We start from the raw sequence: 24,111 nt of genomic DNA, 5'->3' as shown, positions 1-24,111 counted from the left end.
CGCGGGCACGTGACGGTCCCGGTCCCGGCCCCGCCGCCGCCATGGCCGCCCGCCTGCTGCCCGCCGTCAAGTGAGTCCCGCGGGCCCTGCCCGCCCGGCCCGGCCCGGCCGCCGCCCTCCCGCGCCCTCCGCACGGCGTTTTCCCCCCGCGCTCCCCGCCCGGCCCGCGCCTCACGCCGCCGCCGCTCCTCAGCGCTCCCCGGGCCGTCCCCAGGCCCGCGGCCGCCCGTGTCCCTGGGCCGTGCTCGCCGCGCTCCGCGCCCTTGGCCTCGCCTGCCCTCGGCAGCTCCCCGGGAGTGTCTGCACACGCCGGGCTCTGCCCTGCCTGGGGCCCGCATGGACACGTAACATTAGCCCGGGAATAGCGCGGGGCTCGGAGCTGAACGTACACCCACAGGGAGGGAGGGCAGAAGGGTATCCTTAGGGCCGAACGGTGCATTTTAGTAGAGAAGTGTCGCTTTCCCCCGAAATGCGTGTGAATACGCGACTTTAAAAAAATCCTTCTCTCTTGTCAGCTCTCTTGTATCTGTCCTATCTCCTGCAGTACCGCTGTCTGCCAAGTTTTGGGTTGTTCCCCTTGTATAATAGCTTTTGCTGTTTTTAAAGGGAAAGGTTTTTTTAAAGGGAAAACATCTCTCTGCCCTGCGTGTCTGGGAAAGTCAGTCACCTCAGATCTCTTGTTTATGATGGAAATGCCAGTAAAGGCCAAGTATTCTCTTTTTGTCTTCCCTTTTGTAGGTTGCCATCACAGCTGTAAATGTGATGCAGGGAAACTTTAAAAGCCTTGGCAATGGAAACACCATGGCCAGGTGTTCACCGGACTGTAATGAGCTTAACAAGATATTGGTGTCTGTCAGATTTATTAGATAAATGTCAGATTTATCAGGAAGAGCCATGTCATTAACATGGATGGCTTGTCCACTGCAAAATCCTTTAGTTACTTTTGGCAGAGGAATAAGCCAGTGATTCTCAGGTTTTAAAAAGGGACACATGTTCTTGAGGAACTTGACATTTTCTCATTTTTATATTGAAAACCATCACTGATAAAATGTGAATTAGGTGTAATTTCAGGGGGCTGACAGGGAATAATTGTCCTAGGAAGGCAAGGAACATAGGTATGTATTTTTCTGCCGATTTTGGCTGCAGTAAGACATGAGATTTCTTTATTGATACCCTCTTTGGCATTCACAAGCACTGAGAGAGATACACTGATGGTCAGAACACGAACTGAACTGTTCTGCTTTCGATTCTTTCAGGTTTATGATCAAAGGAGGCCTGGCTGGAGCTGCGGTGTATGTTGCATATGACCAGGGGCTGCTGGGCAGTGGCACAGAAGGTGCTGAAGCACTCAAAAAAGCTCAAGAAACGCTGCCTCCAGCTATCCAAGAGTGGACAAATTACCTGGGCTGGGAGGTAAGGGCTGCTCAGCTCATCCCTGCAACACAGACACCTCCTCTGAATGAGGAAGAGAAAATATGGGGGTGATACTCTGATTCCAGTGAGGCTGGGAGGAGTTGTTAGTGTTGAAACTGGATTTCACATGGCAAATATTTTGAAGAGGATTGAAATGGAAGGTGAATAAAATTCTAAATTTAGGGCAGATACATTGCTCACAGATTTCAGAGGAGAGGGGTAACCAGCCTATGCAGGGTCAAGGAGGGGATTGTAAACATGTTCTGGGAGGTATTTCAATTTGTAGTGGTATTTCTGAGCTTCTTCTGAAGGATCCTACATGTTTTTAAGAAAAAGAATGAAAATATCCTCCCAATTTCTTACATTGCTAACAGTTCATCAAGTTGAATTTGAACTGCTTGAAGAGACCCCTCCTCTATGCGTAGTTCTTAGTTATTAAAATCTTCAGAAAAGAAGAGGATTTGCTTTACAAACTTTGCTTGAAGTTTCAAAGCATTTTTCCTACTAGACAACTATAAGACAGCCATGGAGCCTTTGTTTTTTTTTTTCAGGAGCACCTAAATAATATGTCCTACCCTTTGCACCTGCTTTGTATTGCAGGAAGGAGCCAAGCCCAGACTTGAAGCATCATGTCTGGTCTCTTTTGAGGATTACAAAGAATAGGCACCTAAGTATTTTTGAGATCTGAGGTCAAGAGGCTTTGCCAGGGTGATGTGAATTCCAAGTGAACCTCTTGAGTGCTGATAATTTTGTCTCTTTCTTTCTAGATCCCAACCCCTCCAAAAATTGACTTTTCCATCTCTAATTACTGGAATAAAGGTAAAATAACTGCTCACTAACTGAGTCTGAATTCAAGTCTTCGGCTTTTCACAAATAACTGTGACATGTCCAGCATCACACGTGGAGTCTGTGGCAAGACCAGAAATGAAACAAGACTTAAACAAAGAACTGAGCTTAGTCTTAACTCATGTACAGGCCCTAAAGTTGGGATTTGTGTCTCAAAAGCTCAGGGGCTAAAGAGATCTGCAGTGGTGGTGTTGGTAATGGGGAAATTTGGCTTGAATGATGGTGATCTTGGGCTAATCCTTCTCTGCTTTCCTTGCAGGAGTACACAAAGTCATGTCTGCCCTGTCAGTAGCTCCCACCAGGGCCTGTGAATACACAGTGGAAGGCTGGAAATACGTGAAGGATCTTGTGAAATGAACACATTCTCCAGGGTTCAGGATTCTCTCAGTCCACCCTCAGCCCACAGCTCGGCCGTGTAAGGGCTACAATAAAAGACTTTGGAACATCCATTTGTATTTGGGTTGGTTTTAGCCTGCAGAGAGGAGTAATTGCTTTGTCTTAGCACTGATCCAAGGCTCCAGGAATCACAGATCAGTTGTGATGAAGTGATGACCATGTGGCGAGGAACAGCTTCTGTTCTAAAGCTTGGAAACTAAATAGATTATTCTGAAGGTGAAGGTGAATGCCATCTAATTCAAACTAAGCCAACAAGAATTAAAAAAAAAAATTAAAAATCCAAGGTAACAGTAAAAGATGCTGTAAAAGATGGGCTAGGATGATTATACAAGAACAGGGGAGAGTAACTGAGCAAAGTTTATCTGCATGAAACCTTTTGTTAGCTTGCACTATGCCCCAGTTGGCAGACTGTGCATTATTTTCATTTTAATGTGGATGAAAACTTCCACAAGGTCAATTTTTAATTCACAGCCCAGGCAAATGGAAGGAGCACCAGTGGCCTAGAGGACACCACTATTGTCAAATAAAGTTAGATTGATTCTGTGTTTTTAACCCTTTTTGATAGAATTGTTATAATTACAGAATGAGCCAAAACACTGCTGCAGAACAGGGAACAGGCAGGAGGGGAGAGCAGGATGAATCCTTACTCAAGTCAGGAAGCAAATTTAAAACATGAGGCTGAAGAAAGATTTGCAGGTTTGTTTCTTTTTTTAACAAATAGATACACAATGAAGCCAACTGCCCAGAGATTTCAGAGGATTTGGCTAAGATGCAAATGGCTTTAAAAAGTGCTTAAGTTAATTCCTGAAGGATGGGTCCATCAGCAGCTCTTAAACCTGATGGTCCAGATGGAAGCTTCAAGCTCAGTAAACCTTGGAATTGTGTCCTACAGGTGCCAGATGCTTCACTGCACCCAGAACCCAAATAACCTCTATTAATGCCCCATTTCTTTAACTTTCCCATGTCCACTGCTCTTGAAGCAGCACAACTTGGGTCAGAAGTCTACTCCCTCCTCACTGGGCCAAACCTCCCACTAATGAAATTCTGACATTCATCTGGAGAGTCTTCCTCTCCCTGGCTTTTGCTCCAAACCATTCTGAGCAAAGCACAGAATGTACCAACAGAATCCTGCACCTCTGGTATACTCAGAGCTTGAGTTCTCCATGCTTTTCAGGATCTTCTGTACCACTTTGCCCTTTGATCACTGCTCTGCAAAGCTTCATCATTGTAATATGCTTTCTCCATTGATGAATAAAAAAATATCTTCAGGCAACTCATTAAAAAACCCCTTCTCTAAAGATGGAAAAAAACCCTACAAATTAAAGTAATGGGATTTTTTTCCCTTTGGCATCAAAAAAGCCATTTTAGGGTAAGGCTAAGGTCATGTTGCTCCAGAGATGTCTGCACAAAGACGAATTTGAGCTTGGAGATGACAAAGCAACAGATGATTTGCACCAATCTTGACCCTATCGGTTCCTCAACACAAAATTATGCCAAAGCACAGATAGTGGCTGCTTCTAAGGAAATTATGGATTGCTAGAATTACTGGGCTGTAAGACTGGGTGGAGTTTTGGACTACTCTATCTATCAGAAGCTAAATAAAGTGATCCTGACAAGCAGCTGTAAGAGGGTCACAAGCACCTCTGTGCTCTTACAGAAGCTGTGCTGCTACCACAGAATGTAACTCCTTTTTCAGACAGTACATTGCACATGACACCAGATAAATTCTTCACCAGTTGCCCTACAAGCTCCTGTGGCAATTTTGCAGTGGCAGGGCATTCAAACTTTGACTGCTGTGATCCACTCACGTTCTCTCATGGTGGTGGCACTTGGTTCCAAGGGTTGGTAAAGGACAGCTCTGAGGTAAAACACAGTATTTCACTATTTCTGGGAGTGCAAAGGGACACCTCTATGGCATTTTGACACTTCATCTTAGAAACAACGCAAAGCTGAAGAAATCTGTTTGACAGGGACTGCTGAAACAAAGCAAGTAACTGTAAACTGGCGTTTATTTATGGAAAATGGAATGCTTCATTAACAAACATTTTTAAATGGCATATGAACAACACCTTACAAAACAAATGAGTTCACATTGGATTGAGTGACATAATATGGCAGCAGCTTAAAAAAAATTACACTTACAGTAGCCCATAAGTTACAATTAATGGTAACCCTGGGTAACAGATTTGTTTCACCTGCCACCTTGCATTGAAAACCAAACACAATCAGTAGCGACGGTTGAAACGAGGATCGTTCGGTCTGTTTGCCCTTTCCTGGCCAGCAAAGCCTTCTCCCTGCATTCCTCCTCCGTGCATGATCTGACTCTGATTGCCACCCTGCATGAAACTGCCACGCCTGCAAAGGGATTCAGACATTTAACATTCTCTCATGCTGGTATAGTCAGATTGCTAGGATGGGTGTTCTTTTTGTTTTCGCTCTTCCATAAAATGCACTGCATAAAAATCATGAGGATATTTTATTATTCCGTGACATTTAGGTAAGAAATTAGATAATTGATACTCCCATGTTTATTTGGCCAATTTAAATAGAAGAAATATCCCTTAACAGGAAAACAAATACTGCTCCTTCTAAAGTTCTTACCCTGACATGCCTCCACGATGCATCACATGGCCAGGTCTGCCTCTACCGCCACCTAAAAAAAGTTCAAATGCTTCCTTTATATCCACAGCAGGAGTTTTACTTCAAGGATAATGTCTGCATTTTACACAGCACAGGTGAGGAGCTGTGCAAGAGCCACACCTTGCCATCTCTCATGATCCCGTCCCATCATCCCTCCGTCCACGCTGCTCTGCCAGGAACGATCTTGGTGCCCTTCAAACTTCCGACTGTGATCTCCCCACTCACGTCCATCCCTGGAAAGACACAAAATTCCCATCTCACACGAGCCAGAGCATGTGAAATGGCTTTCATATTTCAATCTAAGTCACAAATTTACTCAAGTGCTTTACCAAGGCTCATGTGATTCTTATATTTATATTGCTATCTGTTAAGTAAAATCTCAGAACAATCACTGCTCAAACCAACTAAGATGACAAATAAATAAGATATTGGGGGGGAACCACTATCTTGAAAATAGCAAGCTTTGGTAGTAATGTTAGTTAAAATTAACGGAAAGCATTATGACTTTAAGACATGAAGTTATTAAAAAAAAATCAGCTAAGTGCATGTTTTGATGCACAAGGCATCATCAAATCATGCCTTTGGTGAGAGCTGGAAAAAAAGAACATCTTCCCCAAACTCTGACATATGGCAATACTCCTGAGGTGCACAAGAAGAGGTGTTTTCAGTACCAACCGTGACTGTGGGGGGATCCCTCTGCTCTCACTCATCCTCCTGTCGGAGCCGTAGCTGCCCCAGCTCTCCCGCGAGTCCCGCGAGTGCCGGTCGGGGCCTCCGTGGCGCTCGTCTGGGTAGTGCTGCAAGGCACAGAGCTCTCACTGGGCTGCACAGCACACACCTCTCACTGCCTCAAGCTGCTCAGCTGTCATTACTCCAGCTCACAGTCGTCTGGGAGGGAAGGGACCTCCTGACACCTACTCAGGGTCAGCCAGGTCCAGGCTTTCCCAGCAGAGTCTCCCAGAGGGTTTTGAGGATCTTCCCCTGCTAGAGACTTCACAGGCTTTCCATGCAACGTGTCCCAGTGGTCCCAGTTAAAGGGGATTTGGATCCTCTTCAGATGGAATTGTTTCAGTGTGTGCTCACTGACTCTCTTGTCTCTGAGTGGCACTTGGCTACACTTTATCCACACCCTCCCTCCCATAAGTTACTAATGCACATTGGTAAGGTCAGCCCAGGACTTAGTATTTCCTGCTCTTGACCTTCAGGATATTCCCCTCAGCCTAACTCTCCAGCCTATTTAGGTCCCTCCAAACCTCACAGTAAAGGTTACTGAGGATTCTATGACTCCCTAAAATTCATCAGTCACTGCTTGAATGAGCCCTGAAGGTCTTTCCCCCAGCCCTCACACACAAACATCTCTACAGCTCAGCTGCTATTGCCATTAACTTCAATGAGTGGATTTGTACCTTTGCTTCTTCTATGCAGTCTTTTGGAATCCTGTATTTGGACACAACTCACTTGCTTTGATTTCTATCAATAACTATATCTGTTTTTTATAATAAACAAGTCTTTGAACTGAACTTCATCTTATTGAAGTAAACAAGACAAGCTGATTATTCCAACATATTTTGGTAGATATAATGTGTTCTCAACTACTGAAATATAATCTGACACACACACTATAGAAAAACAGGCTATAAGATGTAAAGGTATTTCCATAGCTCCATAAAGCAACTCACTTGTCCATCCCGATCTCCCATTATTGTCCTGGATCCATCTCTCCTAGAAACAGACAATTAGAATCAGACTGTTACAGTGAAACATACAGCAGTCTATAAAAATTCATTATTTAACAACACAGATGAAAAATCCTGCTCCCACACTGTGCCATATTATCCACGAAAGGCCTAAACAGCTGGAACATATGGAAAATGTGACACATTTTGGATCCTGGGGAAACCCAGTTAGTCCTAATGTATAAACCAAAATATTCTTGTTAAAATCCTAGGTGCCTACAATATTATTTAGAAGTTTTTCAGAATCCTATGAGTATGTTTAACAACACTGCAAGACACTCTGAACAAGCCTGCCAGAAGTTTGAACTCATGGCACAGTACAAATTTTTTCGTGGTTTTGGAAGAGAAAGTCCACAGCCACTATGTAGCAATTGAAAAATAAAATACTAACTTAGCACACAGTAAAGGCAGCAAAATGTGACATGAAGTACATATTTTTGTGTTTTGTTTTCAGGCAGCAGTGGAGGACAGACACCAACCTGTCTATTGAATGCTCCTGGTAACGCCCACGATCCCTGTGATCGAAGTCATGGAAGCGATCCTGGCGACTGAAGTCTGAGTGGTACCTGTCATTCATGGCCATTCGTTTTGCCTCTGGCCAGTATGGATCATCCCTCCTGAAAGAAACAACAGACTCATTTCAGCCCAGATAATGCCTTTGGATATTGTTCCTCCTTCAAAACCAACAGAAGGACAATTCAGCTCAAAAGGGCATTGTAAAACCTGGGCTATTAAACACAACCATTTTAATGCAACCACGCAACTGCTCAGAGTGTGTGTATAGCTTTTTCCAGTCCAGGCAGACAAGGCAGAATCTGGCAGTGACATTTCCCCCTGGCATCATCAGGATCTGGTGGCTTTACCTGCCATCTATGTCATAGGGTCGCCTCATGGCAGAGCGCCGCTCCTGCTCGTAGCGCAGCTGCTCGTGCTGGCGCCGCAGCTCCTCCCTCTCGCGCTGGATCCTGTCCTGCTCCCTCCTCCTCTCGTGCTCAATGTGCATCCGTTCCCTCTCCAGCCTCTCCCTCTCCATCCGTTCCCGTTCCAGGCGCTGCCTTTCGATTTCCAGCCTCTCCCGAGCGATCTCCAGCCTCTCCCTCTCCTCCCGCTCGCGGATGGTCTGGAGGTGCTGCTGCCGCTCCCGGCGCTCGCGGGTGCTGCTTGAACACAGACACAAGTTACACTTGTAATGCTTCAACAAAGGAAGGTAAAAAAAAGAGTGTTAAAAATTAAAACCACGGTGGTTGCAAACTTGCATCACCCCCTTGAAATGACACGTGTGTGGAGGGTGGACACTCAGCATACACGCACATTTATTTAGAGACTGGTCAACTGACTCCCACAAAAATCCATCCCAGGGGGCAAATACTTCTATAGGTCAGGAGAATCTGAATCCAAATGCCCACGGTTTCTTATATTGAAATAAAGCATCTCTGAAAAATATTTTATTTCTGTGAAGAAAGGCAGGATGGTATGGTGGATAATGACTCCACTAAAGCACAGGAATTTAACTACAAGGGAGAAACTTTTTCCTCTTCAATAAAAATAAGAAAAGCCTTTTCCCCCTGCCCATTCCGACTACTTTTAGGTGAGAAATATAAGTTTTTCTAATACTTGGAGAACACGGAATTCAGGTCACAGTTCTAGCAAGGAATTTGAAGCATGGCAATTATCACCTTTAAATATTACAAAACCTATTCAACACATGAAAACAAAGAAAAAGCCCCACCAAAAATCATTAAATATCTAAATCAGGTTCAACACATATGCATAAAAATATAACAAAATTATAAGTGGGGAAAAAATATTGAAGGCCTTCTCCTCTCCTTGTCTTACTGCATTGAAAGTGAAAATTGTATCTCTTTTGGGGGAAAAGCCCAAACAATGTCAGTGCTGCTCTTACCGGCGCTGCTCTGCCTCCCTCATTTTGCGTTGTGCTTTGATTTTGTCAAAGGGGACAATCCCTTGCCTCTCTCTGCTCTCTGATTTGCGGTCTTGGCTCTTAACACTCTGTATTTAAAAGAGAAACTTTAGTTTATTAAAGGACAACCATCACAAACAATACTCTGAGATCTGTTTCCATTTGTACAGTTCATATCTCAAAGCTTGATAGCTGCTTTTTTCCAAATTTTACCATTACAGACAACATATATTAATACAGTAATACCTTGCCCCATTTGTTTGGCAGGATTTGAGTGCTGTATCAGTCAAATGAGAGGTATTTTACCAATTAAAACCATGTTATAGAAACTCGAATTGGACAAATTGGCAAGGCAAGTGTGGATTATACACAGCCTGGCAGGATTCAGGATCTGTTTGTAAGGAAAATGTTTCCCATGCAGAAGCGTCACTTACTCTGTCTTTTGATGTAGTGGATGTTTTCACACTAATAACAGGTTCTCCTTTGGATTTATCCATGACTACTGTTCTCTCTGTTCCTTTACTTCCTAAATAAATCAGAAGTGGAAAGAAACAATGAAACTACATGACCTACATTCTCTAAAATGAGAAAATGGGCATTTAATGCTCTCTTTGAAATCAACTATTTCACTCCACCTAATCCAGGTACTTCTTTTAAGGATTGCATGATGTCAAACATTTCCCCTTCCCCTTATCGACTCTGGATTTCCAACTAAGAATCTGAAACCATCCTAGAACATATCTGGAAAGAACTACCTACAATTAAATATTCCTATATCAACATATCTGTATAAAACACCAACAGCCAAATTACCTGATTTAATAGTTTTAGGCTGATCTGATGAACCAGACTTCTGGTCATCTTTATCTTTTTTTTCCTTTTCATCTTTATCTTCTGTCTTTTTAGGATCATCTTTTTGGTCAGATTTCTCATCTCTTTTAGGACCACCAGGTCTGTGGATAGATATTGATACAGATTAGACCAACACAGACTAAGAGAAAGGAAAATTCAAGGGAAACACCAGCAACAAAGCAGAACTCTGATATAGTAACAACCATAATCAGATTTCCAAACATTTCCTTCCACAACTTCCTGCACCATAAAACGAGATACTCAGACTGTCCTGTGCAGTTGTCAATAAACTTGGCCAGGATTCAGGACCTCAACTGGAATCATGAAGACAAACTCAAACCACATGCTAAATGCCCACAAACTTTCTTACACAACATGACAATGAACCATTTTTGTCAGGCAACTGGGTGAAACAACAGCAGAAACTTCTCAGCAAGTGGCAATTAACAGAAGTTATGCCTCAAGAAGATAATTCAAGAAGGCAAAGTTCTCAGTGTTTAATTCGCTCTCTTAGTGCCTCTTTCAGGTACTTTTAGCAATGCTAGAGAGGAAGAGCACAGTGCTCAGGAAGAACATGATCTGGGAACAGAACTTGGACAGCTCTGTTTTAACTGTCTGGGACCTGGAGGAAACCCTATTCCAATGAGACACAAGGTAATGAAGGAACAGTGACACACAGATCAAAATTCTCACATGGTTTTTCCCACAGATTTAAGACATGAAAGCCCCTCAATCATTACTTAACATCAAATATGGTTAAATTAAAAGGTGTGCTTGAAAATGCAACTTTCCAATGCCTGCTTTAAAGCACGCAACAGAAACATTTTAATTTAGGCAATGAACATCAACTGAGGTCTATCTCGTAGTAAAAGCTGAAAAAAATCCATATACTCCTCTTTTTGAATGTTTGCCACAAAAATTCTTATTGTAACTTTAGTTTCTCCTGACATCAACAAAGACTGAAGAACAGCAAAACACCTTTGGTAGGAGAATTTTTAACACAGTACCTCTCACTGACTGTTTCTCTCTTTGCTTCACTCTCTTTTTTTTCACTTGTCTTCTTCCCAGCGGGTTCATTTTTTGCCTGAAATTTATTTTGCACATCATCAGCTGAGAATGTGGCCTCGATCACTTGCACAATCTGGTGGGAAGTCGGTATTCTCTGTGGCCCAGTACTCACTTTTTCCACAGAAATGATCTTGCCATGCAGCTCTGTCTTGTGCAGGTGGGTGATGCACTTGGTGGCCTCCTCGGCCGTGGACATGGTGACAAAGCCGTAGCAGCGAGCGCCGGGACTGCGAGCGTTGGTCACCACCTTGGCCCCCACCACCTTCCCAAAAAAACCAGGAATTACTCTCCCTGTGACAAATCCCCAAGGCTAAATAGCAAGAACTACAAGCTCCACTTCTGCTCTTTTTAATTCCTGGCCATTATCAGGCAGGAAAGTTCTGTTTTTTGAGATTAACAAATACATAAGGAGGATTGCTTGGAGCCAACCATGTTTCTGTTACCAGTGGAATGCTACAAAAGCTGAACACCAAGAGGTGGGAGCTAAAGATTGAATTCTTTTCCAGAGGTGGACCCCAGGGTGACAAAAAAATTTTTTTAAAAGGCATCTAACTTTACTTCCAACAACATCACTTTGCTTTAGTATAAACTAGTAAAAACCAATACAAATTTTAAAACAAATTTCCACAATAATGCTTAACTGCAAAGTGCCACCTTCCCTCCAAAAAATGTTTATACGTCACTGCTGAGGCAGATCAGCAATGTTATCTTCAATCTTTAAGAAACAGGAAGTTTCTCCAAAATCTAGATCTTGAAAAATCCCACAAATGGTGTTTATATATGCTCAGATATTCAATACAGCTCACTTGGCACTACAGAAATCAATCATATTCCACGAGTGATGTTTTGAAGTACAGCAGAATAAAGAACCTACTTCTGAGCATTTTCTTTATTGCACAAATACATTTACTTCCAGGAAGATCTGTCTCTGCTAATACCCTGAAGAAAATAACAGCATTTTATTTAAATTACTAAATGGTACCATGGCATCTTTCTGGAGCCAAATACTGAGTTGGCTGTTGTTTAGCTTTTAATTACATTTAAAATGTTGTGGCACATCTCTAAGATCAGCATTTTAAGTTACCAGATGGAATTCTAAGCAAATCAATGGAAGTATTGCATTATAAGAAGCATTAAAAAGGTTTTACCAGTCCCATAACTTTTAAACTCCAAGCTGTGCTACAATTAATCCATTTTGTACCTATTTGTAAAGTCATATTTAAGTTCCAGAGTATTTTCATCAGTGCAACATCCAATGGCTGATTGTCAGGACATACAATTTGCTTTTACTGCAATCTGCTGGTAGTAATATGTAAATAGGCTTCAGAGGTCAGACAAAAATCCTTACTGATGGCTCTGATACCAGCCTGAACTCTTTCCATTTTCCAGCTGACAGGGAGATTTGACATTTTGTCTGTCCTTAACAGCAACTGCAGGACCTCCCCTGCATGCAAAGCAAACACCACCTCCCCATATCCCAAACTACCCAAACAAGTGCTTTTCAAAGGAACTGCCAACTCCTGATAAATTAAAATTTGAGTTACTCAGGCAATTCCTAAAATATTCCCCAGTAATTCTGTCTCAACATTTACTGCATTTTTTACTTAGTCCTAACAAAATCTTTAATAAATTCACAGTTGACTGTGAATTTTTAGCAGGTGTAGATACCATACTGCAGCACAGAAGTGTGTGTAAACAATTACTGACCACTTCAAATAAAGGACCAAAAATGGAATTTTCTATTCATTTTTATATACTCTTAGCAACAGAATAAAAAAAACCCCAGTCATTCAGTGTGTACTTCAGTGATTTTTCCTTGATATCCCACAATATTTTTGATAATTGGATTCCTTTCATGGGTACATTCAGTGATGAGTTTAAAAAGTCTTATTAACAGTTTGAAGCAAACCTGGGCAAACAAACCAAATAACGAAATAAAACCAAACCAACAAAAATAACCCCTTACCTTCCCATACTTGCTAAACAGATTCTTCAGATCTGTAGCTCTGGTGGTGGAAGCCAACCCACTCACCCAAAAGTTTCTACCAGAACCGCTGGCACTGCGACCTAGTCGGGAAAACACACAAAACCAAAACATACCCCAAATCCTAATTATTGGGATTAATTACTTGAATAGTTTTGTGAATTACAACAGAGCAGGATCACACATCTTTAATTTTTTAAAATCACAGAGCAAGTGAAATGCATTGTGTGATATTCTCCTCCCATGATTTGCTTTGCTGAAGGTAAGGAGCATTACAAGTCCAAAAATTGGGGTGGAACTGTGAGTTTTGATACAGAAGTATTTTATGTCATTCTTCAAGAAAGCAACAGGATTAGGGCACCTCTGAATTAATTGAGGCCCTTCAAAGCCAGGATAGATCACAGTAACTCACAGAAGGCAGAAGCCCTGCAGGAGTTAAGGTACTGTGTCTGCACCCCATGTGTGCTCATGTCTTGCTTTTTTATCTAAAGTCCAAAGGAATGCTGATGAGATGCAGAATTCCTCTCCAGGAAAGCCATTCACCACCAATAAACCAAGGAAATTTCTGTTTCTGCCCACACAGATCCACAGCTGGGACACAGAGTCTGACCTCAGCTACAGCAGTCAGGCCTGGCCTGCTTTAACCACGCAAGAAATACAGAACACCTGGCCACCTCTCAGCTACAAAGGTGATATAATAAATGCTAATGAACTTGCCAAGTCTGAACAGCCAACAACAAGCGATTAGAGTGCACTTTAGTCCAAGGTTCAGTGTCTGCATGAAGCACACACACAAGGATACTGTTCCCAGTCTCCTTTGGGATGTCTGTACTGTCCTGTCAGTCTGGGCAGTTCCAAGACCCCAGTAAATGGGTTTCACTCCAGCTCCCTGCTTCCATACTTCAGTTTTTTTGGGGGTTTTTTTTTGTTTGTTTTTTTTTTTTTTTTTTTTTTTTGTGATACATCGAATTTTACAGAACTGCAGTCACTGAGGGAAGTAATTTTTCCCAGAACCTTTCAAAAATGCTGTTTTATTTGGGTGCCTTTCCATCTTCAACTTCCTGATAATTTCAGTTCCTGGCACAAGTAACTGAGAACAGTTATTAATATTTACAGCTTTCCTAGGGGAGGATGCAGTGATTTGTATCAATCTCTTACAAAAACACCCAAACCCAGTTTTTATTGTATAAAGGTGAGTACACACCTGCCATCATTTATCTCAGAAGTGCATGAATAAAGGTATGTCATGCACACAAATACATGGGAGATGCACCGTCTTGGTGTTTTAAAAAGCTGAGCCAAAGGCTTCGATGCTTTTACTCCACACATCTCTACAATTTCAAAATTAGTACCTACAGCTACTCTGGCACCAGCATCCTGGAGAAAGAAGAAAGTGCTCATTCTCCTCTTTTCTGCTAATCTACAAATGAGTTTTTAAAGATTTTTAAAACTGTGTTAATGTGCTTTTTGATTAATGATTGATCAGTCTTAATATCGCCTGGTTTTGCTCTCCCATAAGACTTTAAAAAGTGCTCCTGCAGTGGTTCTGAACTTTTAAGACAAAGAAATATTGGAACTTGAAAATATTTAATTCAGAAACAGGAACAATGCAGGTACTGGGAGCCAACCATCAACACTGGAGATATCTTTCAGATGTGCATCCATCAACAGCCAAATCCACTAGGGTGAGCTCATGAATTAATTTTTCTGCACTCTTGTTGATGGTTTTCACAATTATTGCAAGGAACATGGAAAAATCTTCATCTTAAATAAAATCTTTTCATACAGGTGAGCAAGTAACAATGTATGAGTCAGAACTGACTTGTATGTACTGTTTTAGGTTCCTTCTGGCTCAGCCACTTTGCTCTGCATGAGGACAATGTTACAGAGTCAAGCAGCTCCCTCTCACCACTGCTGTTCACTAAGTCAAAACATGAATAAAACAAATGTTATGGAACACAGCACATCCACTGGAGAGACAGATGCAGGAGCAAGGTGGTTTCAGACACCCACATTCCTGAAGGATGCTCTGAAAGCAAACTCAAGGAAGAGTTTTCTCAATAAAAACCCAAACTCAAGTCCTCAGGTAAAGGACAGCATGCACAGCAAACCCCTTGAAATAGTCTGAAATAAGAGAAGTCAAGATTACAGACTGGAAGCAAGAGGTAAACTGACCCTAACAAGGGAGCAGCTTGTGCAAACAGGTGTAACCCAGGATCTTGGAAAAAGCAGCTGACAGGAAAGTGATCCTGGGTGGTAAAACCCGATTAAAACCAATCCTATTCCTCCTGTCCAGCTGGCTGTCAGACCTCATAATGAGTTTCTTGATTTTTACAGGAATTGCTGAGACTTTCACATTTAAAAGTGCTGAAGTACTTGCCAGCAGCATGGAAGAAGAATGGTAACAGTCAGATCTAAATTTTCTGCCCTGGGCAGGCAGAAAAGAACAGAGAAGTGGGGTGAGCTGCAAAGACTCAGCAGCCTACTGTATTAAAAGCAAGAAGTATGAAGGCATCTGACACTGATTAAAACACTTTCTTCTTGCTTATGATGCATATTTGCCCCATAGACAGGGTCTGTGTGGACAAAGATTTAATAAAATCAATAGAATTTCAAAACAACACTAAGCTGTAATATTTGTGGCATTTAGATATGTGAATACTGGATCTCAAATTACTTCAGCAAAACAGAAAATGGGCAAAAGAATTCCAAGTGTATAGTAAAGCAAACACAATTGCATAAGGTTATTGACTCACTAACAGCTGTTAGTGGGCATCTCCAGTGCCAAAAAAGACATAATTGCCATGTATTAACATTGACCTTTGAAAATCAAGATACAAACACAAAAGTGCAATGTACATGTTCTGAAAAAACGCATAAAAGGAAAATACTTATTTTGACATTAGTAAGAAAATGCAGAAAGAGGTCGATTTATGCTATTTAACAACTGCATAGATTGCAATCAATTTCTACTGAAATTACCCATTCAAAACAAACTGCTATCCAAGCAATCATTAAAGTTTTACATCTGAAAACACACATACCTTTCTCATCTTTTGAGATTATCTTTGTATCTCTGTCCTCCTCAACCGGGCTAAAGACAAAACACCACATTATTCAAGTCAGAAAGAAAAGTGACTAAATATAAACTATGAAAAAAGCTAAAATTAAATACCTACCAGAAAATATGTTGCAAATGAAAACACACCTTTGTATACTGGATTTAAGAAATCTGACAAGAAATAATGAAGTCAGATTCTTAAACAGACTTACATTAAGAAGATGATTACAAATAAGAGTAATTTGGGAAAACAACCTTTGAAGGTTGATGAAGGAAAGAAATCAAACCCACTGCGTTTAAAAAAAATAAAAATATCTGCACATGGAGAAATAAAAGAGACCTTTAGGAATAGGCTACAATTTCATCAGTCTCGGAGGCCAATTGAAGGAAACAGCTTATTCGCATCACTTAAGGACCAATGATAAAAGATAGCATCTGGTCTAGAACGGAGAAAAAACAAACCTCTTTTTCTGATCACCGCCCTCACTGGCTGAGGACTCTTTAGTGGCAGGGGAAGATTCCTCAGAATTAGCTTTGTCTTCTGCTCTCTTGCCATCTTCTTTGCTATCTCTGGCTTCGGCACCTGCGCCTTTCTCCGCTGTCTCCCCACTAGAGGCTTCCAGGCCTTGGGAGCGTTTGCTACTCTGATCGCTTAGGGTCTCTACCACTACACCTTCAGAGTCCGGGGCCTCTTCCTCGGGGCTCTGTTCACTTGTCTCCCCTTTTGCTACCACTAAACGCTTTGCTTCCTTCCTTGCCAAAGCTTGGGCCGATTTGCTGTCCAAAGCTAAAGCATCTTCCTCCAGCTGAGCGGCAGCGAGAGCGTCCTCTTCCTCAGCCAGCCTCTTGCCTGGCCCCGCGTTACTGGCTTCCTGCGCACGCGGCCGCTCCGCTTCGGGAGGTTCTTCGTTAAGTAGCTCAGATTTACAAGTTTCCCCCAAAATGTCGAGTATTTTCTCATTTTCTACGGATTTAACAGGAATAGAATGGCACAAGATTTAATCACCAGGGAAATACAGCAATCACAAATGTGGAACTGGCAATGGCTGCCACACTAACACCAAGAGAACTGCTAAGCTACACAGAGATTGGAAAACCCTAGTGTACACAGTGTTACGCCTACCACGCTAACTGCTCTCTCACACACTGCCAAATCAGCCCTACCACCTCAACAGGCAAGAAAAATGCCCCCACAGATTTAACAAAAAACTTCGGGCTCAGCCTTCATATTCTTCAGCAAATCGTTCAGCTCTGTTTCTTCTCTAGTTAGCTTCCAGAGTCCGAGATGCTTAACTGAACGTATCAAGGCACTGAGAGTTCAATTTTTAAATTTCTGTGAAATTCTTTTAGCAGAGACAGTCCAACATGAGAACTGGGCATCTTCTGATGGTGCATGAGTGTGTTTGCAGTCCAGAAAGGGAAAAGTATCTTTATGAAATTTCCATGAAGAAACTCTCTTCTTTCTTCTGTATCCAGTAACTAATCTTTACATTTTAATGCCCTACAATATCTTTTTACTGCTTTCACTGCTCTCTACTTAGTAACAGAGTTAAGGTGTGTGCAATATCACAAGATCTGTTTACAAGTAGAATATTTAGCTTTTAAAACTGTGATTAAACTTCTCTAAATCCATTTATGTAGTTTAACAGGTTTTTAAACCATTTCATTTCACTGGAAGTATTTCAAGCATCACTTCACAGATCTGGGGATATGATTGGGTTTCCAATCTCTATGACCCTGCATGATCTGGATTGTCCATTATAAAAATAATGCAAATTATGTTTGTTTGCTTGGGTTTTTTAATAGTTAATGGTTTAAAAAGTATTAGTTGAAAAGACAGGAATATGTTTTTCTTTAACAGTACCTGGCTCCAGGTGTAGCTTCTCCATTTTCTGTTCAGGAAAAAAAGACCACAGAATGAGGATTTTTTAAATGTACATTCTAACACAGAATAGCAACAGCTCCCTGCCCAATCCCAAAATTAAAAACTAAACAAATTCATCTACTACTTCTAGCTCTTTTTTTTCACCATCCACTGGAAATGAATATTTTATATGGGTAACTTTTCTGGCACATTAAAGCCAAATCAAAATATCAGCCACAATTGCACTCTCCCAAATAACTCTGAATTACGGAGGCTAATAAAGTATCTTTGTGCATCACCAGTCAAACTACAGAGTAAAAAAAACAAACCCAACTACTACTTCATATAATAGTGGGAGAGAAAAGAAATCAGCAGTACAGGACCTTTTTCATCTGTCATAAAGGGAAGGAAATTTTGAGAGGTGACTGAAAAGTAGGGAAAAAACCACAAGACCTCCTCAATTCACACACAGTGCTGAGCAAGGTAATGAATGTCCTCGATTCTCTTACAATTTCATATTGTAGTCACATTTTCTCTTTTGTAGAATGAGAACTGAGTAAATATTAATAATACAACATACAGCTGTGCAACACAGCTACATTTTCAGTTTACCTTCATTTCAATTAAATCAGAAGAGGAGGCTTCTAAATTGTTTTCAATTTCATCATAATCTTCCTAAAAGAGTAAGAAAGGAACGAAAGTATTTCTTACCAAAGTAGCTCAAGAAGAATACATCTGTATTTAATTTTCCTTCTCAAGAATACCAGAAATATTTTAGTTTTTGACAGATCTCAATTGCTACTTCAGAATGTAACCCAAAAATGAAGAACAATGTGTAAACACACCTGATACTTAAATATCTTTCTCCAATTACTTTTCATTTTAATTTCAACAGGACATTGTCTATTTCAAAGTTATTCTCAGAGTCTTATTTCACATTTCTGTGGTTACTGAACATGTTTTTCCCCTTCCTACTTTTTAACCTTAGTTTCCAAATTAAAAAAAAAAAAAAACAAAAAAAAAAACAAGTTCGAAATGAAGCTGACTTAGGTTTACACTCTTCCAAACTGAAAACATATCCCAGAAGTCTTTCCTCTTTAATGACTTGAGGGTAAGATATGACCATAACTCATCAGTTACATGAGGTCAATTTACAGAACACCATGGAATTGCCTTTCAGGTGAAGGAGATGCTGTTGCAGTGACTCTGTGTTCAGTCCCATGAAAGGGGAGATTCTCTCCAAGCCTTGGTGTTTGTTTGGTCCCTTGGGGTGCAGACACCACAGCCAGGCTCTGCTGAAATCCCTGCAAAAGGGGGGACTCAGCAGTACCTTTTAGCTAATAAGCCACAGAGCAGCTGTCAACCAAAGAAGAAAGATGATTTCTTGCTGTTGAACCAGCAGAATGCCCAGCTCTGTGCCAAGGGTCACCTCAAATGTCACATGGAATGTCACCCACCTCCAAAGCATGACCACCCCCCACTGAACAGGACGTACAACCAGAGTCAGTCAAGCTCCACCTAAATGTAAAAATAGTATAAAAGGAAGTTAAAAGTGGGGAGATGATAGGGAAGGCTCCACTGCAACAGTCTGAACCTGACTTTTCCCCTTTGGGGATGTCTGGTGGATAAGAACTGTACTATAGGCACGATGAATGATGAGCTCCAGCCAGCTCCTGCTAGGAATTAAAGCTGGTTAATATGGTGGGCTTTTTTTGCAGGCAGATACTACCACCAGAAATCCTGGAACCTTAACCTGTTGTAATTTTCTATTATATTAATGGTGTAATTCCATAAAGGGTTCAGTGTGAGGCCTTTGAGGGCAACACCAGTGCTTGCAGTGAGTAACACTTTTAACTGAGGAGACCTGGGACAGGGGTCTCTGCTGTGCTCTGATTGTGTGACCCTCCCCAGGGCACTGGAACCACTCTCTGATCCAGGGCACTGCCCAGTGAAGGATGCCCAGAACAGGATGCTGACACTTTGTGGGCCAAGGGTCTTGGCCTTCCTGTGGCACTGACAAACTAATCAAACACAAAGGCTTTGAGAAAATCTCCTTTTTCAAGTGACTGAAGGTAAATGCTAAGAAGTTGAAATAGATATGCAGATTGCAAAGAAGGAGAATATGTTCTGTTTGGTGAGTGAAAAGTCTAAAAAAAAAACCAAACCCACAAGGATTCAAGAAGGATAGTATTTGGGGAGTGAATGTGACATATGGAGAACCCTGTGCTGTCTGCAAGCTGCTCTCAAAACCAAGTCAAAACCCTGGCAATGTCAGAACAGGGCAACACGATAAGTTCTTTTATCAATCTCTGTAAAAAAATAGAACTAACTTCCTTAAACCAGAGCATTACTTCTGCAGAAAACACACCCAAATTACCTGAGTTAAAAATTTGTTTTTCTCTCTCCCCATATAAATAAATACCTGGATGACTGGATGTACGTATATACACACTTTAACACATATAACATATAAATAGGAAGAGGGAATACAGAAACTAATACAGCATTTTGAATTCTAGGCTCCTTTCACAGCAAGCAAAGATGATACTGCAAGGTAAGGAAGATGGTGACTCATTTATCAAGAACATTTCAAACCCCAAGAATATCTACCATTTATAAGAGTAGGACATGAGAGCTGTGAATGGAGAAAAGAACTCAGATCACATTCATATATTCTACTGGACTGAAATATCTTGTTCATGTGCCCATATCCCTATTAAATACCTTCTGAAAAACTACAAAAACCTCTACTCACCTCATTTTCTGTTAGCTGATCAGGAAGTTCTTTCATTTCTGCTTCGACATTATCTTTATTATCGGACAGAGAATCGAGAATATTGTCAGGACTATAATCCTCTCCACAGTCCACAGCACTGCTGTTATCTATTTCAGCTTCATCTAATACACTAATATCCATCATGTCAATATCCTGCAAGGTATCCAGATTTGCTTCAATATCCTCCTACAGAGAGAAAAAGTGTAAATGTGGATTTATTGCAGGTTACATGATGCACATTCTCAGTTAACTGCAATCATTTCACTTACCTGCCCATCTCTGGAGTTTTCTTCCAGACCGTTGTCTTCCACACCTTCTTCTTCTGGCTTTCTTCCTAAAAACAGACAGATGTAGCACCACATTTTGTAATGTGTTTAAGCTTTGCTGAACTATTTGTTGAACACTGGGCTTGTTACAAAAGTAATAGCCAAGAGGCTGATACAGAAGTCTGGGTCTGTATGGATATAGCTGAGGTCACCTTACTCCACAAAAGCCAGCAGCAGGAGCTACAAGCAGCACAGTATTTTTTTAGAGCTACATTATTATTCTAAAAGTACAGCCTCATTGCACAACCCTTCAATAACTAAAAAGATGCAACAGCCCCTGGGTAATCCATTTAAAAGTAACACTTTAAGATTCTTACGAAAACACCTCCCTTAATTAAACAGATTTAAGAATTAGTGTTCACTTTCAAGATCTTGGATGTACAAATCACATTTCTGCACATCTGTCACTCCCAAACTCCTACTGCTATTCAAAGACAACAGCTCTTTTTCTATTTTTAGCCACTCTGTCTTAGAAGCAGCAGCTTAATAATCTATTTCTCATCAGAAAGCATTTTTAAGAACTAGCTATGAGCAACTCAACTCATGTAAAATGGCATGTACAATATTAAGTATTTTGAAGCAACGTACAGTTAAATATAGTTACAGCTTAAGTATAACTGAAATGTAATTATAGAGGCTTTCCATGGGAGCTTATGCTGCAGCTGCTTGCTCTGCACCTGACACAATTCTACTCATGGTCACAAACACAGAAACACCTGCAATTTACAGTTTCATCTTCAAGTTTTGAGACTTGCTAATAAAACAGTGAGGTGTTATCATTTAAAGTTGCCACTGCTTCATTAATGCAACAGATTTCTACCATTTCCACAAGGTAAAAAGCGACTTATTTTTTAATCAGAGCAATTCAACAGGAGAAAACAAGTTTGTATGCCAAATTCGAGTGCCATGCAAACAGTGGAATTGCAAATGTCCAGACACTGTACCTTTGCTAGTTCTTTTTGGCATTCTCTTCGTAGTCAGCTCTGAAGCCACAGGAATTTCATCAGGATCTCCTCCTTCCTCCTCAATGGCCTGTTGGAGACAGCAGGATGAGATCCACTGTATTATTTGCTGGTGTGCATTTATACTGGCTTTGAATGGGGCAGTTAATTCTCTTCACAGCAGCTGACAGCACGTTTGAGACTGAGCTGGGAACAGTGCTGAGAACAGAGGGATGTTTGGGTACTGCTGAGGTGAGCTTACACAGTATCAAGGCCTTTACTGTTTCTCACTCTGCCTCACAGTGAGAAAGGAGCACAAGGAATTGGGAATGAACACAGCTGGACAGCTGCCCAAAGGGATATTCCACATCAGAGGGTGGACTCAGCAAAAAAACTGGTGGATGCTGGTGGGACTGCCATTACCTGGGGTCTGGCTCAGCATCAGCTGAGTTGGCTGACAGTAAGGAATTCTTTTCTTTCACACTGCTTGTTTCTCTTGTGTGCTTTATTATTTCCCTTCATCTATCTCAGTCTCTTTTTTGTAACCCTTACATTTCTTAAGGTTATAAAACTGTCTTTTTCACAAGCCCACAAGTTTACTCTCCCTTTTACCCTTCCACTTCTAGTTCCCATGCTGAGTGAGTGGCCATGTGATGCTTAGCTGCCTGCTAGGGTTTAACCACTACTGAATTTTTCAGGACTTTTCAGAAAAAAACATTACTGTCTCTCCCTAGTTCAGGTCACAGAGCCAGATAGCTGTACACCTGTCAGAAATGCCAAATAATAGGGTGCAACACATCCCCACAGGCAAATCAGGCTATAGCTGGGGAGCAAAGCTCCCTGCTCTGCAGATAAGCACGTTAACAGTATAAAACTGGGAGGGACTCCTACAGAAGCTCAAGTGCATGAGTTTTTTTCCCCAATGTGCAGGTCTGCTAGGACCCATAAAAGGACTGACCACGCTGTTCTGGCCTGATGGAAGTCTGTGGGAATACATTCCAGAGAGGTCAGAGAGGTGGAGTCGGGTCAAGTGTGGTGGTGCCAAGCATTAGGGCAGAAACTGATGCACAGAAAGTTCCACGTAAATAGGAGGATAAAATTCTTTACAGTGCTAATGAGTACGCACTGGAACAGACTGCGCAGAGAGGGTGTGGAGTCTCTCTCACGGGACATACGCAAGAACTGTCTGGACAAAACCCTGAACCGTGGGCTCTAGGACAAAACACTGCTGGAGCAGATGACCCACAGTGATCCCTTCCAACTTAACCCATTCTGTGAATGGCATACAAAAGAAGTAAAAAAAGAGATCAGGAAAAAGGGCACATGTGTGTATGTCGGGGGAACGGGACAGTAAACCGGGGAAGGACGCGCGGACGCCGGGGTCAGGCAGGGACGGAAGGCCGAGGCCATCTCATATTCCACCCAGTGCAACCTGAGCCGTGCTCCAGAGCAGCGATGCAGCGCGGGCGGCGGGCGCCCAAACCTCAAAGCGGTGTCGTGAAACAGCGCGAAGGCCACGGCTCTGCCGCGGCAGGAGCACAGGGAACAGGCGGGTGCCCGACAACAGCCCGCGGGTGTCCGGCAGCAGCGGCGGAGCCCCGCTCCCCTCAGGGCAGCCCCGCTCCAGGCCTCGGGCCCGGCCCCGAGCGCGCACGCGCCGAGAGCGCCGCAGACAAAGGACCCGGATGGCCGCACGCCGCTCCCCCGCCTCCCCCCGCCGCGCTTCGCCTCACCTTCCTCAGCCGCTCCATGAGGACGCTCTTGTTGCCGCCGCTGTCCAGGTTACGTCGCTTGAGCTCAGCCCGCAGGTCGATGACTCGCAGCTCGCTCAGCCGCCGGGTTTCAGGTTCCGAACCAAAAATCGCGGCCCCACCAAGGGATGTGAAATCCCCCAGTCCGGCCGCTGGTTGACTCTCCGCCATCAAGGCCCCTTCGATAATTCGCCTCGAGCCCGAACGCGCAAGAGAACACGACACAACCCAGCAGTGAACCTGGAGATCACGGCACAAAATGGTGGGAAGCGAGACGCGCCGAGGGGAGGGGGAACAAAGCGCGCTGTGCGCAGGCGCGGGCGGGGCCTGGCGGGAGCATGGCCCCGCGCAGGCGCGAACGGCGTCGCCCGCGTCCAAGGACGGTTCTCTAGCTCTTGCGCATGCGCCGGAGGGCGCGGAGGCCGGCTGGCCGCGTGACGTCACCGCCGCTCCGGAGGCGGCGACGCCGCGGCGCGCGCAGCTTGCCCGGAGAGTGGCGCGCATGCGCGGTGCGCCTCCCTCCCTTTCCCGCCCCC

General features: G+C 42.6%; 2 protein-coding genes across 4 annotated transcripts; one reads left to right on the top strand and one right to left on the bottom strand.

Annotated features, from left to right (window-relative positions):
• Nucleotides 1–2,706, top strand: MICOS13 (mitochondrial contact site and cristae organizing system subunit 13). Its single transcript, XM_066336246.1, has 4 exons — nt 1–70; nt 1,257–1,413; nt 2,181–2,232; nt 2,519–2,706. Exons 1-4 carry the CDS (start codon nt 42–44, stop codon nt 2,614–2,616), a joined length of 336 nt encoding a protein of 111 aa, XP_066192343.1. The 5' UTR covers nt 1–41; the 3' UTR covers nt 2,617–2,706.
• A 1,940-nt stretch (nt 2,707–4,646) lies between these two features.
• On the bottom strand, nt 4,647–24,094 carry LOC136371846 (scaffold attachment factor B1-like). Of its 3 annotated transcripts, XM_066336151.1 has the most exons (21): nt 23,558–24,094; nt 21,828–21,915; nt 20,827–20,891; nt 20,537–20,743; nt 18,394–18,456; nt 17,782–17,809; nt 16,380–16,881; nt 15,901–15,950; nt 12,839–12,939; nt 10,985–11,134; nt 10,812–10,888; nt 9,766–9,905; nt 9,387–9,478; nt 8,935–9,041; nt 7,895–8,188; nt 7,511–7,648; nt 6,975–7,017; nt 5,971–6,092; nt 5,416–5,528; nt 5,257–5,308; nt 4,647–5,010 (listed from the first exon to the last, which is right to left on the bottom strand). In XM_066336151.1, exons 1-21 carry the CDS (start codon nt 24,077–24,079, stop codon nt 4,881–4,883), a joined length of 3,084 nt encoding a protein of 1,027 aa, XP_066192248.1. In that variant the 5' UTR covers nt 24,080–24,094; the 3' UTR covers nt 4,647–4,880. The 3 variants fall into 3 exon arrangements, with proteins under 3 accessions (XP_066192248.1, XP_066192249.1, XP_066192250.1); XM_066336152.1 differs by lacking the exon at nt 18,394–18,456; XM_066336153.1 differs by lacking the exons at nt 20,537–20,743; nt 20,827–20,891; nt 21,828–21,915; nt 23,558–24,094 and adding an exon at nt 18,627–18,747.
• Between the last annotated feature and the right edge of the window lie 17 nt (nt 24,095–24,111).

This window comes from Sylvia atricapilla, chromosome 26, assembly GCF_009819655.1.
Source record: "Sylvia atricapilla isolate bSylAtr1 chromosome 26, bSylAtr1.pri, whole genome shotgun sequence".
NCBI lineage: Eukaryota > Metazoa > Chordata > Aves > Passeriformes > Sylviidae > Sylvia > Sylvia atricapilla.
Note: the sequence above shows the minus strand (reverse complement) of the source record. Positions and strands in the feature narration are given on the sequence as shown.